This window comes from Echinococcus granulosus, assembly GCF_000524195.1.
Source record: "Echinococcus granulosus chromosome Unknown EG_S00099, whole genome shotgun sequence".
Classification (NCBI taxonomy): Eukaryota; Metazoa; Platyhelminthes; class Cestoda; order Cyclophyllidea; family Taeniidae; genus Echinococcus; species Echinococcus granulosus.
In genome coordinates, this window is record NW_020170479.1 from 153,299 (window position 1) to 170,385 (window position 17,087).

Here is a 17,087-nt window from a genome sequence, read left to right on the forward strand (position 1 = left end):
CAAGCATTCTTCTCTAAAGTGTTTGCGCGAAATCATGCAACCGTGGTCAAAAGAAGGCACAGCAGTGTTGAAATTTGAAACACCGGTAGACGAGGTAATTGACAGGTTTACCATAACTTAAAAGGTGTGCTGCACCAATGTCGGCGACGTAGGCTCACTTCCAGCAGGCGATTGCATCGGCAAAATTCTGTCCACTAAGACGGAGACCTAAATTGATGGGAAAGACACCAAATTTCCCATTTAAAAGAAAGGAAGGTTTAACAAAACTGTGCTATGATCGCTAAGCTAAACAAGTCCATTTAGTCATTCGATTCAAATCGGGTAAGCAAATAAGCTCAACAGTCCATGCATCATGAAGTAAAATTTGCTTTCAGATTTTGCATTTCTCTATTCACGCAACTTATCGAACCCGATGCTCATTAGCAATCTTCTTAGAATGCCTGGATGGAGTGGTGAACCTAGTGTCAACTATTATCTATATGTCATACCGACTCATTTTCTGATTGGAGTCTTTTATCTGAGCACCATGCGCCGAACTCCCTGGGACATTGCTGAGAAACACGGATGCAAGACTCTCAACGCACGACAGTTGAGAAATGAAACGTCACTCTCGTCACCGTGGCCCTTCCTGTGGGAAGCACTTTACCGACATCGAGGCGAAGTAGACAGAAAATACAGTTAAAATCTCCTGTCTCCTCTGAGCTCGGTGCTACACTGAACTGGCACATCATCAAATCTACATATTGACAGTGAGTCGTTATTTTGGTAGAGAGTACAAGGATGCAAAGACGCTAAACAGACAACGCATGCAACACCACTTATTTAGGAATTAACGTATCAGCATGCGAAGATGGATGGAGAGAGGAGATGGGCAGGAGCGCAACTTCCTCAATGACGCACTCCACGATCCCCTTCAAGGGCGATCCGCCCTGCTTGTTTTTCAATCTCAAGCTTTAGTTTACTTCTGGGTCGACAGATGGCCACTTGATTACATCAGGGCAGAAGAATTAAGTCGTCTGTATTAACACCACTGAATGGCAAACCAAAGCTTCACACTTATTTTACACATTCTTGATGATTGAATGAGATCTAAAATTATTTGCCCGTTTGGGAAAGTGATGAAATATGCTTGTCTAATTTGAGCTAAATCCGATTTAACAAAACCATCAAACGATAAACTCAAAAAGTGACTTGCATAGAGGTAGGCTAGCACACTCAAAAATCAAACAAGGCTAGGGAAACGAGTGTGATTCAATCAGGCGACATGTTTGTAGTTACATTAGAGAACAAAAAACCAACCTGTTGTAGGTACAGTCTCACTTGGCTACAGTCGTGTCCATTTCATCTCTAATGAGCCATTTGTACCGGCAGTCGGCTGTCAAAAGCAGTTCACCTCGAACCCATTTGGAGAGGTAACCGCAGTCTGCATTCATGTCACCCAAGATGATCAGATTCTACGGAGGTCAAATGGCAGCCGTAGATGTAACTTCAGTCCGTGCTGATATCGCTACATTACAGCTGCTTTAACTACGCACGCCTTCTGCATTCTCTAAATTTGACCGCCATGTTCGTGCCATGGAGCTGATAATGTTTGTTCTTTTACACATCTATATTAACTGTGCTTCTTGAATGAGATGCCTCTACCACCTGAGAGACGATTGAGTGAGTAATGAGTACTCTGAGTACTTCAGCCACAAATACACACACGCACACACACAGGCCCCTAATCAAGTGGGAAGGGGAAGAAATTGTCCAGAGATTGATCAGACACACAAAATAGCAACAAATTTCACTTAAAATTGTAAACAAACTTCGCACAGGAAAAGCCTAGTGGAAGTGGTCTTACCTTAGTGCGTGCGGATTTCACACACTATTGTGTGACATCGTAGAGAGCATCTATTTCACTTTCGACATACTTCGGCAAGATATGAACTGTCAAAACTCCTACCTTCAATCTACTCTAGAAGAATGAAACCGCATATTGTCAGCTGTTCCTTAGTTGGCCTGAATTTCTTCAGTAGATTGCACTTTAATGCTCTCCGCTAAAATTCATTCAGTGTGCAGTTGTTTCAAAATGGTTTGTCTCAACCTTTGCCTTCTCTCGGAGACCAATACTCATTGCCTTCGTGGGAAATCGAAAGGATCACTTAATTCATTACCACTGATTAAGTAAGGTTATGTCATTTGCAGGATGGCAGAAAGGTCTGGGCTTACAAGGTGCCAATGCACGCGTCACCTTGTAGAAGGCGCTGTCAAAGCCTAAATACTGCAACAAAATTGGTCGTTTAGGTACGCTTGATCACCTTTGCTTCACCACTATCAATTGTAATGGATAGGCAAAGGTACCACATTAGACTACAAGTGTAGTCACTGTCCCGTTGTGTTTTAAAAGGAGGTAAAATGTGAGGACTTGTTGCTGCATTGTACTGGCGACTAAAATTACTAGCGCTATAGTGTGAACTTGCATGCGAAATATTTGGTGGTGTAACGAAACCGTGGCGAATGGATAAGGCGTTTTGGTTTCGCCGGCATTTATGCCTCCACCTTTGTGTTTCCACCGGACGGCATGGCCTCCAACCCTTCTGCACGTCGCCGGCGCTTATCTTATCCTACAATGATGACTGCTTTATCTTGGGGAAAGACTCAGGGCGCTACAGTTACATACACCTACTAAGCAATGCGTAGGGACAACGTCTGTTTGTACTAGTCATAAAAAAGCATTTCTTAAATGGAACCATGGCATAAAAAATTGAATAGAAGCACCCAAATGCACCTCTTTAGTGATCTCGGCAAAACAGTCTGGCGGTAGTTCAAATGCCTTTGATTTCGTCGGCATTGGGGTACTTCCAATAAGAGTAATCTTATCTGGTTTAAAGGTGAGTGAAACGGTTTATTGCGAATTATTATATCCATCTCCAGAAAATACTAAACTGTACAGTTAAAAGGAAGATAATCGCCTTGACGTAAAATCTGGAGGTGTAACTTCAAGGGGAGTGCACCAGAGGTGGATAACTAACGTTAATTTTAAAAGTCGCACAAAATAATGGCGGAGCATAAGGTTAGAACTACAGAATAAATCCTCTCTACGTTGATCAGGTGGATATTTCAAGCAGAAGAGTTGCATCTCAAAATAGTAGCTGATTTGTACTAAGTAGGAAGAATCAAACCTACATATGCAGAATAAATCACCATCCATCTTATGCCTGCTTCAAATGGCTTATACTTCTACCCCTATGCACTCATATATATATATATATACAACATTGTGGATCATTTGAAGGAAATTATGCCCTGAAATACTGTAACATATTCAGCTATCAAGGCATTCCTTCATAAATCATGTTGTTCAACTCTACATAAGAATGAGCTGCATGATTTACCGATAGATGAATTCAATCTGTTCCTTAGATGAGTTTCTTTCTTTTCTTGGTCTCACCAGCACTCTGTAATTCGCACTACAAAGTTGGAAGAAAAAGAAGGAAGCATGCTATTGGGATTACTGGGGTAAAACTTGCAAATTATCCCAAAACATGTTGATGTTGGAACACTTTCAAGATGCTGGCGGATGGGCCGAAGATGGTGGTTTCCAAAACATATGTCCAGAAGACCAAAAAAGTGCTTTTCTCACTTTACAGCAATGCAAGAATTACATCACCAAATTAGTAACAGAAATATGAAAAAAGCAGCAATTGGGCCATTATGAATATCAACGGCAAATAGTTGAATAGGTGAGAAGAAAAATCCTGATTCTGTACTGCTCTGAGGTTAATAAGTGTCCCATCATAGTGATTTGGAATTGAGCAATGATTTACCGAGTAGAAGGATATAATAGTTTTGCGGAAATAAAGATAGATTATCCTCTGCTTCATGGAGAGCGATGAAGGGATTCACGTGGGCTATAACGTTGAGGTCGGCTGCAACTAACGACCGTATCTACCAAATCATAGATAATATCTCCCTGTTGTAGCCGTTACGTCTTGTAAGTAAGTGTACTTGCTACCAATGTAAGAGTAAAAAGTCAACTCTCTTCAGTGGATGACAGGACTACCAATGCCACTCACAACGCTACCATCTAGAAGGTACTCCACTAACTCCACCCGAACACATCGCAAATGACTGGCAGCTCAAATAATTAAGGTGGGATTTACTGTTAGCGATAGTGGATAAAATTCATTGAGTAACAGTTTGCCTATAATGTTCAATGCGTTCGCTCAGCTTAGTGACCTCCTCTAACTTTCCAGTCAACTCCTCCCATATCTTCACAATTCACGGTTCTGCTGATAGAGAGTTGGCTGTTGGGTGCTTTTCCCAGAAGGAACGACTACATTTTGATGACTGACTCGAGACGTGGACCAAAAAAGCGATGCAAACTACGTTCGAAGAGGAGAGGGGTTATGCGATACGTTGTTTGTTTAACTCCAGGTTTTTGGCAACAGATCACAAATGACTAATAACTCAAATAAGTAAGGATCGATTCACTTTTAGCGAAAGGGCATAAAATTCGTTGAGTACCAGCTTGCGTATAATGCTCAATGCGTTCGCTCAGTTTAGTAACTTTCACTAACTTTCAAACCAACTGCTCTGATTACTTTATTATTCGCGTTTCCGCTTGTGGACAGTTGGTTTGTGGGTGTTTTTCCTAACAGCACCAACGACGTTGGGATAGCTGGCGCGAGAGATCGACCCAATGAAGTGCCACGAACGATGTTTAAAAGAGGTGGCATTTCATATAATTACTTGTTTATTCAACCCGAGGTTAATAGCAATGAATTACTCAGGAGCTCTCACATCGTATCTGCATCATCCGGCCTGGCCTTTGGCCATGCCACTTGCCCCAACCTCTATTCTACCTCGCCAATACATACGCAACCCGCTCACTATGTCCTCCTACATCTTCAGGAAAGTATTGCTATGCCACAACCAAAATAAATGTCATCAAGCGGCCACATTAAAGCAGCAAAACACGCTTATGCAGTACAAGCGAACAAATTCCGCGCAACTCCTATGATCGAAATGGACATACATAGAAAACATGTGAGAGAATGGGCAATTTTGGCGATAGAAGACTCGATACAACTTCTACTTCACTGTATCAATAAAAAAGGCTATCGGTGCCCACACTGGGTGAGGTTTACTTCTACTAACTTCGTGTATTTCGACTGCTTCAATTAGTTGACCTATTAGACTAGGGATTATTAGAGGTCTTTCCCTAAATAAATGACAAGTTGGCTGTCACTGAAAACCCTCGAAGGCAGGTTATTCCTCAGTCGAAATGCATCCCACGTATCCTTCACGGATCACTCCAATCGCCATATTTTCGCCATGCAACACATGGGAGTTTTGCGAGTGAAAGTGCTTCATTATAGTCTCCCAATGAATTGTCGTACACGAGGATAGGAACGCATAAGCCTTCCTTGCATCCGCCTTATGCGACCACAAATGCTGCACATTGGTTCCTCCAAAGGAGCAGTTATGTATACGCTTTCCCATCTTACTATTGTGCGGGTCGTGTCACAGACGAAGTGGGAATGATTCACGTGTTTGGAAGTAATCACTGGTGCAACGGACAAATGCAAGGTTGGGACAACACACTCCCTACGAAATAATTCAGTGATTTTATGATTATGTGAAATGAACTGAAAACACACCAAAATGCCCCGTTTTAGGATCGCCGATTGCAGTCTCAGCGAAAGGTTGATAAAGCCGATTGGGCTGGCAAGTGGGGAGGATAGAGGAAGACCGTCCAGGTACGGTGCCATATCCGCATGATTCCCTCCACTTACCACTTCACCCATCTCCTATCCCCTGCTGTTGCTGCTGCAAACGCGTATGCTTACCACCATTGTGATATTCGCATCTCAGGGTAATTATTTCACGATGTGATTGACAAGGCGATTCCTTCCCCTCTTCGGTTACTGCACCACGGATACCACTCCGGTCACACAGTCCATGCCCCCAGTTCCTTATCTCTTCTGCACATCGGCAAAGCTAATCCCAACTGGGCTCCGCAAGAAGCCCAAATGCTAAACAAATGCTTGGTGAAAAAGACTTAACATTGATTGCGTGAAGGCATCATTACCATTCATCAATACCACCATCAACACCACCACTATACCGCAATTATACGTACAACTGTAATTCGCGTGGACTAAAGTGACATAAGTTGGAGCACAAAGAGCTATACAGGGGAGGTCAAGACAGCAAACTTTTGTTCTGGTTACAGTCCACAATTTTATTGCTACGCCCATTGCCAGATCCTTCTTCACACACCCTAGTATTTGCATATTTCCAAAAGTAAACTCACTCCAATATTTCTGCAAGAAACTTCAAAAGGAAATGCATCAATCCTACCCATCATTGGATCTCCTCTCAAACATCTATCCAGCGTGGTAACGTACTCACCAGCAGACAGATCAATATCCTCCTTTGCTTGTGGAACGTTGTACTTCTTCTTCTTCTATGAGAGCAGCAAGGAGGACAAGCGGAACACACCGCACTTCTTCGCCGATGAGATGATAAGCGATTTCTCCATGACTACGATGCTGATTCTTCCCCATACCGATGTCTGCAGACCTAAACACTGGTAACTATCCGTTGAGGTACCGCCACTGCCAACGCCTCCACTGCTACCCGCCTGCAGGCAGTAGACCTCGATGCTAATGACAAAGTCTGGACGCAGGGGAAGGAGAGGATCAACAGCTGGTATGTGACTAAATATGACGGTGAGTCATTCTAACAAACTTGTTTACAATAGATTAGGCTGTATAGTGTAATTGAAAATGACTACAGAAAGGGAAATCGGCGCACTTACCTTAATGCCCATGAAGAGATCGACTAAAGTGACTCCTTGAACACTACCAGGTGGAAGTTCAGACACTTACATGAGTATCACCGTCGGCGTGTGCTAGATCCTCCCTTCACCAACGCATCTGTTGAGTACACAAAGAACAGATTAACGACGAAAGCACTGATAGACCCAAAAGTAATTAATAGATTAGAAATTGAGAAATGAGTGAATCAGATAACAGTCTCCCCAAACTTGATAGATGGATGATCCCAAGATAGGCTCCAAAAGGTTCAATCACTTCTAGACAGATGAAAGGCTCTGTGAACAAATGGGACAAGGAGGACGAATGAATGCAGAACGGATATTTTGACGGATGCTTCGGACGCAGACGGATGGGTGCCTCATTGATGACTGGATGAGCATTCGGATGAAGGAGTCAAAGTGAGTGCATGGACAGATGCTTTGAACATGGTTGAACATGGTGATGCCTTCATAACAATTCGGGCACCAGCTCACCAGCCCTATTCGCTTGCACCCATGTACCACCTAGGCGTGTCCTTTATCAAACCTCCAGATGGGCTCGCATCACTCTGTCCTAGCAGAGCGACAACCACAGTGACGTCCATGCTGCCAGTCTCTGAATCCCTCTAATAAAGGTTATAACTTACAACCCCTTCAAAGGTAAATTGAACGCGTACAAGAACTCACTTTACAAGGCTAAACAGCCTCGATTTAGCTTTAGCAAGAAAGACAACTGCTACTGACAGATACATCTCTGAAGGAGAAGAAGTACTGGAACCACACCAACCATTGACAGCCATCACCGCCTAGCCTCAAGCAAAGCGCGCCAGATATCGCCCTTCGCTCTGGCTCATATAAATAGCATCACTGATGATACCACTTTCGTCGGAAATTAATGCCATCTCTTCCTAGTGAAATTCGTCACACGACCTCCGCATCTGTCCCACAGCTTGTTCCATTACAATCGATCGTCAAATAAAAAGTGGCCACTCGCTAATGTTCCGAATCACGCTTCCTTGTTCACTCATCCACAAATCGGCCTCCACGATTCTAGACTATTACGTCTACCCCACGTTGGTAACTAACGTGCTTCCACACTGGCATAGCCCGCAACACCATCAGTAATAACACCAGTACGCAATCAATTGTAATACATTTTAGCACATGTAAATTTTCATTTCTTACTAAGGCCCATCCTCTTCTGCTCCCCCATGCACCTTTCCCCATTTACAACCATTACTACTCTGGAGATCGTCTTACCATCACTACGTCGTTTGGAGTAACGCCACAGCTAAGTGAGTTTTTCCTCAAAGGTCACATTTCGAAGGAATAAGACAGTCCCACCACAAAAAGCCCACATTTCCTCAATGGGTGGTTCAGACACAGAAACGACTTGAGTCAAATGGTTGAGTCTAATGAACGCGTAAGTCAAACATGACATGGCGATTGTTCCCATTGAAACGTGACACGAAACCATGCTCACTGTGCCCAAAACATCACACCTACTTGGCTGAACAAGTATGTACAGGTGGCTTCTATGCAAATACTGTGATTCAGCGGACAAAAGGGCCACAGTCTGCTTCGTCACAAGAACCCCATTCCTGCATTGTCAACTAGATTCAATGGAAAAACAGTTTGTTCAAGGCCGTATTAAAGTGATTGAAGTTGTTTAGAGCATAAAATTAATATACGCCATGACCTTCAGTCCAATACTTGAATCATTTGCTCTTGAAAAAGCCAAGCACTCAGCACATATTAGATCCCAAATTGGATGGTTCAGTGTTTGAGAACACAAACCCTGGGAAGGTGAATCAGTAATCGTTCAACACAAAGTGAGATTTGAACTCGTTGAAGATAGCCACTCCACGCAATCTTCACATATCATAGGTCCACTGATTCTCACCTAGTATTCAGCCCCACTCACATGCATCACCTCTGCATCCACTCTCATAACAAATGAGAAGCTGCCAGCATATATTTTCCTCTTCTACATGTCCACCACCTATAAGGTGTCTGGCGCATGTCAAAACTAACGGGTACCAACAATGTGCTCAAATAGTCTCCTCACGAAGGCTGCTGACTCATCCGAGTGTTTCATTCACCTCCATCGTCCCGTCGTTGTTGCCGATACCAACGTCAAGGAAGCTGTCGTGTCTCGTCTCCAACTCAACGATTCCGTCATTGAGGGGTGTTTGAGAGAGGAGGCATTTTAAGCGCCAAATAAGACGAGGTAGTTCGGAATTACTTCGTACAGCACAATTGATGTTTGATTCACTATTATTACTTCTACTCAAAAGCATCCTCCTCCACCCAAAAGGTTTTCTGTGGGTATTTTGGTGAAGTAACACAAACCACAGCTGCTTGATCAAATCCAGTAATGGACTGTAATGGGAACTTTGCATCAGCTCCAAATTTTTTTCTCCCTTACTTTGTCTCGTGCAGCCAAGGATCCCGTCGTGCGCTTTTCCATTCCTGGCCAGAACCTTCTTCAACCTGGCAAGTGTTACCTCATTTTTTAACTTAAAAAAATCTCATCCTTGCCCTTGCGCTTTTTTAATCCCTAGGTTTCATGAGGTTCCGCGTGGTGCAGGCTAAATATTGGCTCAACACTGGATAAGAAGCTTGGCTGATGATTAAAAGCAAAGCTATTTGTAAAACACCGATTGGATCATTTATTACTCAATGAGATTCAGACGGTCACGGAATGCAACCAAAAGCCACAATATTGTTCTTTAACACATTAGGTTTGAATGCAAAATTTCACCTATCCTCGCCGTAATTTGTGAGTAGGTCAATTTGCCGCTTCGCAAAGCGCATGCTTCTAAGAAAATGGATAGAAGCGATTAAAGGGCATAGCTTAAATTCTTCCTAATGGATGTTTACTTTCCTTCAAAGTAACCCAGCATCCCCTCCCTTAATAAGTCTGTCTTTACGACATCAGACCTGCTTTGGGGAAAGTACTGGCGGGACATCAATCAATTTGACTTCAGGACATTGATGGAATCAGACAACAACATATATGGAAAAATTTTAATCAGCAAATAGTCGGAATTATTATGATGCAGTATCAAACGAGTACGAAGACCATGGAACATCACAACGATCTACACCTGCTACTCAAAGTTTTAAACAATCGGTTTTATTTTCAAAGGAAGTAGAAGTTACATCCGTTATTCTATACAAAATGTACCTTTCAGAAATAAAAATGTGGAATCACAATCAAGAATGCAGAAAAGCGGATGATCCTCCTTAGATGTTAAGGCAATACAAACATTTAACGAATATAAAATCAAATGATTCTAGAATAAAATACCTCCTCAATGGCATTAAGGCAAGAACGCAGTATCTGGAGAGTGGCAACATCAACCTCCATAGCATCAAAAGCCAACAACTTACTAAATTAACAGTTCCCAAACCACAAATTGATGCAAATATCTCGTCCCAAATAAGCTAGATAATATGTAGCACAAAACTCCCTACACTGAATCTGATCATAACATAACTACCCTCTCTCTCACCTCCATCTACATACCTGTACCATTCCCCAGGATCGTTAAAGATGGAACTGTGCCCTCATAAAGAAGAGTAAGGGACGGAGAAGATAGCACTACTCACACACAGTACATCCTCCCCCCCCCCCCCCATCTCTGCCTCCGATTTACCCGCGGAGGAGCCTGGCTTTGGTTTGCAGGTGACAGAGCGCTGACGTGACAGCTGCTCGTCCGCTACTTTTACTGGAGGACTCTCATTAAAGTTACTGCAGTTCGGCCAGTTGCGAAGAACGCCGCGACTTAAACCACCGCTGACACTACTCGTGTAGGCACCAAGTCGTGGTCGACTGCAGTAGCGATGCGGCACCACCGGCTGGGTAATGTTTGGACACTCAGAAACTGCAAGCAGGTGAAGAGTCAATTTAAAGACCATTGTTTCGTACGTCTTTTCAAATGCGCTAGCTTTTCAACCTGGAGAGGATGACATTTCAACGGCATGCTTTTTCAACAAAAACGACGAGTTGAAAAGCTTCTTCATCATGCCGATTAGAATCTGAGGGACTATAAGTGAGCAACTTCTGCTGATCCGCGCTTTTCAAATTAACATGCAAATCACCAGATGCTCATTCAACCCCTACTGGAATATAGGTAACGGATTAAGAAACGAAGCAGAAATGATTGGCTTTTATGTCAAAACTGAACTCTTTAGCTAACTTAGAACTAGTTGTCTCAAGAGCTAAATAAGCGATTTTAAAGTTGATGTAGGATGATTAAGAACAGCCACAGAGACACTTTATCAGTACGCACAAGTAATTCTCATGAACTTACTACTAGTGGAATTCGAATTCATCAAATAAAATCAAAGTTAGAAACACGGATGCAGCATCCGCACTCACCTTTTATGCTTGAACGCACTACCATCCATGTGCCCTGAAGCCAACTGCGTGCTTTCGATATCCAAAGATCGTCAAACCAAACCCATCATCAACACTATTTGCCTCCTAATCTAATTCTTTATTTAGGCAGAATTTAAAACTCTGACTTACGTGGATAAAACAGTGTGTTGAAATGGCCAAGGGCATAGACCAAAGGAAAAACCTATTTAAATGTTGAACCTTCAAGCCACATTGAATCCATAGCCGGGCCAAAGCTGCTTCCACCACAACGGATATCCACATCTCGGAGCCTCAACAGCTATCAACCACCATGCTATCTGTCCCGAAAATTCCAGCATACACCACAGCCCCTCCCTCAGCAGAGCATTAATGATCAGCACCCACAGCTGTTTGTCGACGTAGTAACTTTGTGTAACCTCCGCCTCCCATCCACACTAATTCACAACCGCATACATACATGGTAATCAAAGTTACTCCAAACAGATAGAATTTCTACAATCTAAAGGATAGGCAATTACTTCTTCTTCATTTTTGCGGTCTGTGAAGTCTTCATGCCATGCGCATTGTGCGCTTGGATCTCAAGACCGAGAACATCCTCCTCTCGGAATCGGGCCACATTCTCATCACTGACTTTGACCGGTCATTTGATGCATCAGAGAGGAGAGAACCTCCGAATGCGTGAGACTTTTATACAACTCACCAATTTATGGTCCCCCAAATAACTAATAGGATAGAAATTACAACAAAGGCGGATGCATGGAGTCTGGCCCTTCTAATGGCCAACATTTTGTCTGGACCAGTTAGACCATGTGCCAGCATTTAGGACAATAAAATGAAGTGGGCAAGATCGGATTGCTATAGCATAAGAAATGTGCATAACTTCTCAAAGTCTCTGCAGGATTTTTTCGAGTCATGTCTCAAACTCAATTATCAGGAGCGTCCGCAAATCACACATGTCAAGAATCTGGATTTCTATCGCAGTGTTGATCGGAATGAAGTGGCTTCTTGCACGATGCAACCGCCTTATCTACCCTCCCAACTGACGTGCAGCAAAGCCTCAAATGACTTCATGGGGGGTCGGCGTGATCCCTTGCTTCTCGAAGCTGTATACGGCAAAGAAATACCACTAATGGATCACAGTCTTCACTACACATTTTGCAAAGATGGTGTTCGTCAGATGGTGACAGTGCCACAAATTCTACGGAACTAGCAAAAGCCGGACTGACTCCTAACGAAATCGGGGAACTTTTTGCAAACTTCGAATTCACTAATCCGCTACTTTAGCCCCATTATGATGTTTTTGGGACACGTGCAGTCAGTCACGTGGATGAGTTGTTCACACCATCTTCATTGGTAAATGGGAAAGCTTCCTCCTACTGACGATCCTCTACTTCGAAATTTGTGACCCTTCCTAATATTTTGGTTTTAATTTTATACATGAATTCTCTGACTGAAGTCTGACTGTGGATTGAATACTTTATACAAAATGCATTCATCACGTCATCGTATTATGCAATCTCCTATCTGTGTTTCATGTAAAGGGTGCAGCAATACTGCCCAATTAATCGGCACACCAGTCCCTTCACCTTGGTGACAAATTGTCATTTGAGCTATCTATGACTTGCGTGGTGGAGACAGGCAAATGTCTATAGCTCTCGTTAATGTTTTATTCAAAGTCAGCCAGAGGCGTCTCTTCTCTCTCCATTCTTCCTTTGTATAACATTCCCAGAAGTTAATCTAGTATTTACTCGTTTGCATTCAATTCCAAAATAGCTTTGTTCAGTAAAGGTAATAGGAGTTCGCTTTTTCCGTTTAGTTTACTTTGACTATTTTGAAACCGTAGGGGAAGCATTCAGTGCCAGTTCTTGTCAAAATTACGTTTATTAATGAACCTTCAAACTGAGCAATGTAGCATGCCTGGTTGATTCGGATAGCACTAGCTGCTCCTTCCTTTAAATTTTATCCATATTATATCTAATAACGCATAACTATGGGTCCTTCTTCTATAATTTCAATTCACTCTAACTGGCAGGTGGACTGTTAGCATTATTCCGGAGTACCTGCAGCAGTGATAGGCTTTTCATTTGATGAGTAACTAATCTATCCTAAATTTTGTTTTCTTCCTTACTTAAAATAAAATCCCTGATTTTTTTCTTTTTCACATCTGTCTATACCTTGAGAATGAAGTTGTTCACGATGTGCCTTTATTGAATCGACAACACCGATTCCCATCAGAGCAATTGTCTGCAATGCAAAACTTTATGCTCAAAAGTCCCGGAAAGATAAAATATCCACGCCATGCTTTTACCAAGTCAGGATATCTCTTTCAATTGGAGACCACATTTTTGGAGAGAGAGACTTCCTCTACGGAACTGTGTGCTTGTATGCATAATGAAAAGTTGCCAACAGAAAGGCATGCCGCAGGTAAGCAAAATGTTACTTGTCTTCCTGTCAATATTCTTTGTTTATTTTAGCCCCCAAAAAGGGAAAATTGACACTCTGGGAACTTCTAGACAATCTATCTGTCTTACGTCTCGAAAGGCAGAAAGACAAAATTCTGCTCAACAATTTTTGTGCGCTTGAATGAATTGAGAACTATTTCCCCACCTTTTAATCTTCAGTGTCTAACAGTAATCAAAGTTTGGTGTTGAGAAAATTGTCTAACCGAAAGCTAGTTATAGTCGACCCTAACAAAACATTTAAGCCCTACGGTAAAGAAAAAGTAGGAATCGGTGTGATATTGGTAGTGTTAAGTTTGAAGTGTATAACTGTGGAATATACTTTAATATTCGAAGTAGTTTCCCTTGTAAAAAATTCCTACTCAGCGATTTTCGATTTGATGCAGTCGGCTTAAAGCTAACACTAAGTTATTTTGTCTACTCACGTGAAAGGTCAAAAAATCAGTCAATCAGATTGGCTCATCCATCGTTTATTTGTGATTGTTCTAAAATTTAATGGGAATATGCACTTAAATTAACCAGATTCTTTGCATGGTAAGTGGAGAAAAACGTGAATGTTCCTCCAACAAGTCGTAAATAGTTCTGTCGTGAAGTGCACTAATCCGCTCATGAATATGATGCTAAAGAGTACTTTAGTTCTAAATTCATTTGAGATCATATTATGGCCGAACTACATGACGTTCTACCTCCACGTTTGAAACAGTGCTTTGGATCAGATTGCAAGCAAAATCAATGCACAGATTCTAAAATGGTTTGAACTAACGAGTGAATGCGGAAAATTTTGAAATCGAAATTAGTGTATTCAAAGTGAAGTTGTATTAATATACGAAATTGGACAAACAACTAGAAGATTCTGATACTTGTGACAATATACTCGAATATCCCAACCATGGTCTGTTTAACAGTTTCAGTTTGGCACTTCTATATGGTGCAGGATGTGTTATGTAGAATGTGCCGTGCAAGTAATTATTTAGAAGCATTAATCACTGCGTGTCACAGGTGTGACACATGATATTGCAAGATATCCCTAATCTATAACACGATCTTTTTCGTTTGCCCACTCCCGTGTCCGATTCGACGCATGCATGCATTTGCAGTGTCAACAATGGAACAACACGAGTAACGTATCATTTTCGGCAATCAAACCAGCAGAAGAGTATGCACCTTTTGTAAATGCAGCGAAATGGAGCAGTTAACAATACAAATCATCCGGCTGTGAGGGCAAAATTGGCCTGAGGTGTGATTTTTGCTAAAACAACCCCCTATATTTGTGTTTATGAATTCCTCTACAACGAGTTTTAAACAACGATGAGGATATTTTCTGTGTAAATGAATACAAATATCCCCTACTTTGCCCCTATTCTATGTTTTGTCTTATTAAGAAGTTCAGGAACAGATGTACTCAGATATGTATGTGTAACGAACCAAAACTTTGGCTACTAACGGTAACATAACCTTAAGTAATATAGGCAAATGAAAAAATGTTGAATGGTCAGTTCTCAGAGAGTGGGGTGGTGTCGCTAACATTCTTGCAGTATTTGAAGCGATATCAGAACTCAGGCATTGGATTAGATGGCTGAGTTCTGTAGAATTTTTGATATAATGAGGTATGTGTTCAGCTGAACAGGTAATAACGGAAGTGGAGATAGTAGTGTTAAAAAGTGCAACGCAAAATGTGATAGCGGCAATAAGTGTTGCGTTGACGAAGAAGTGTATTTTAGGGTATTTTAATCCAGCTTCATTGCCATTTCATTTGCAGCGACTTCTACCAAATTGTGTCAATAGTCTTGCAATTTGCATTAACCCTTCCGCCTTTTAGTGAGTTGTTTACCAAAGTTAAACCTAAATTTGGAAATTACACTATATTTGCGGTGGAGCTAAAATAAACATGGAAGATTCCCTTTAAATAGTGCAAATACGTGGTGGCATGTACAGAGTGGAAGAAAAGAAAATATCTAGAAAAAATCATGGCAATAAGCAGGTGATCTGATTTATGAGCTACCGAAACTCCAAGTAATTTTAGTCTAACATGCATAATAAGATAAAGCCAACGACGATTAGCATATTTCTATTGCCAGGTGGGAATCGTACGTGACTGTTAGAATCAACCCAATCACACGTGACATTCTGTTTTGCATAGTGCAATCCACTGCTCTATCAGATCCTGTCAGCAATCGGTTGAGAGTGGGCAACTTGATTACTCACGTAATCAAAAAACTTTTGTCCAGAGAGATTCTATCAAGACATGAGTTATTTGTTAATAATTAATGGGAATCTTTTTAATGTAACGGAGAAAATACAGTCAGAAACTCTTGTAAGCTGAAACCAGGTCATCATTGACTTATTGACACCGCTAAATTTATTCCCAATATCTATTTTTGACATCAAAAAATGCCCTTGAGCCTCCGTGCCCTCTCTTCAAATCTGTTTTTGGTAGCAATAGACCTTAGACACCATCTTTGATGCCGGCTGAAAACAGTGCTACGTCACCTCATCCCAACTCGGCACCAACCAAGGTGTGCAAACACTAGTTAAAGACTTCTTCTAAAGCTACCAAAAGTGATTTTAATGGTAAGAAGTGCTTCAAGGACCTCTAACTTTATCAGAATAAGCATTTCTTGTCTTAAACTGAAACAGGTTTACCAAATGGATAATTGTCTAGTTTACAAACGGAGTTCTACCACTCATTATGGTCGAGAGATCCGCTACACAAACACCAAATCATTCTATCAGCTGGTCACTTTTATAATCAAGAAGCAGCAGGAGCTGCCAAGGCCTCCACACTGCAGCATCCGCAACGCTCTTACATCGTGGTCCTACGCACTATAACCCAAGATCAAGTCAGCCCTTTTCCCTTATCCATTTCATAGAAGCAACAAATGTGTGAGCGCGAATGCGAGAGAAAGAAACCGTCAAGCAGGATTTCATTGCATTTCTAACAGCCGCACAATCCTTTGAACCCATCTGAACTAGGGTTTTGGGTAGGAAAAAACCTGATTATAAAAGGACAATATCCAACACGCCAAAAAGAACTCTATCCACAATTTGTTACCATGATTTACATGTTGGTTAATTGTGCTTCGAAATGCATCGAACAGCAAGTCAGCTTTCGATTTAAGCAAACTGCTCATGTCTTACAAAACAAAGAGCAAACGCGGAAAAAATTTTAACTTCGGCTTTGTCCTGACAAAACAGTTGCAACTACGGTCTGATTTTTAAATGATAGCATAATGAGAGGCAACATATACATAGAAGGTGAGTCAACATGCACAGGAGACTTGTCAGAACATTTGAGGTTAAGTGAAAACTGCAAGCCTGCAAACCCAATCTAGCACTAAGTGAAAAGAGAAGAAGTCAAGCGATTATAATTCGAGGCTAACGCGTTGTATCTTTCCTGGCAAGTGGTTGATATCTTCCTTCTGCATGCATCAAT

At 41.8% G+C, this 17,087-nt stretch overlaps 2 protein-coding genes across 2 annotated transcripts; one reads left to right on the plus strand and one right to left on the minus strand. All coding sequences in view use genetic code 11, as the record gives it.

Annotated features, from left to right (window-relative positions):
• Nucleotides 1-475: 475 nt before the first annotated feature.
• On the minus strand, nt 476-11,220 carry EGR_08222 (deoxyribonuclease 1 related; the record flags this gene model as incomplete). Its single annotated transcript, XM_024497471.1, has 8 exons — nt 476-551; nt 1,321-1,454; nt 2,774-2,865; nt 6,403-6,457; nt 6,560-6,710; nt 10,341-10,380; nt 10,471-10,698; nt 11,196-11,220. 8 exons carry the CDS (start codon nt 11,218-11,220, stop codon nt 476-478), a joined length of 801 nt encoding a protein of 266 aa, XP_024348112.1.
• A 531-nt stretch (nt 11,221-11,751) lies between these two features.
• Nucleotides 11,752-12,479, plus strand: EGR_08223 (hypothetical protein; the record flags this gene model as incomplete). The annotated part of the gene is made up of 2 exons (XM_024497472.1): nt 11,752-11,873; nt 12,359-12,479. 2 exons carry the CDS (start codon nt 11,752-11,754, stop codon nt 12,477-12,479), a joined length of 243 nt encoding a protein of 80 aa, XP_024348113.1.
• Nucleotides 12,480-17,087: the final 4,608 nt, after the last annotated feature.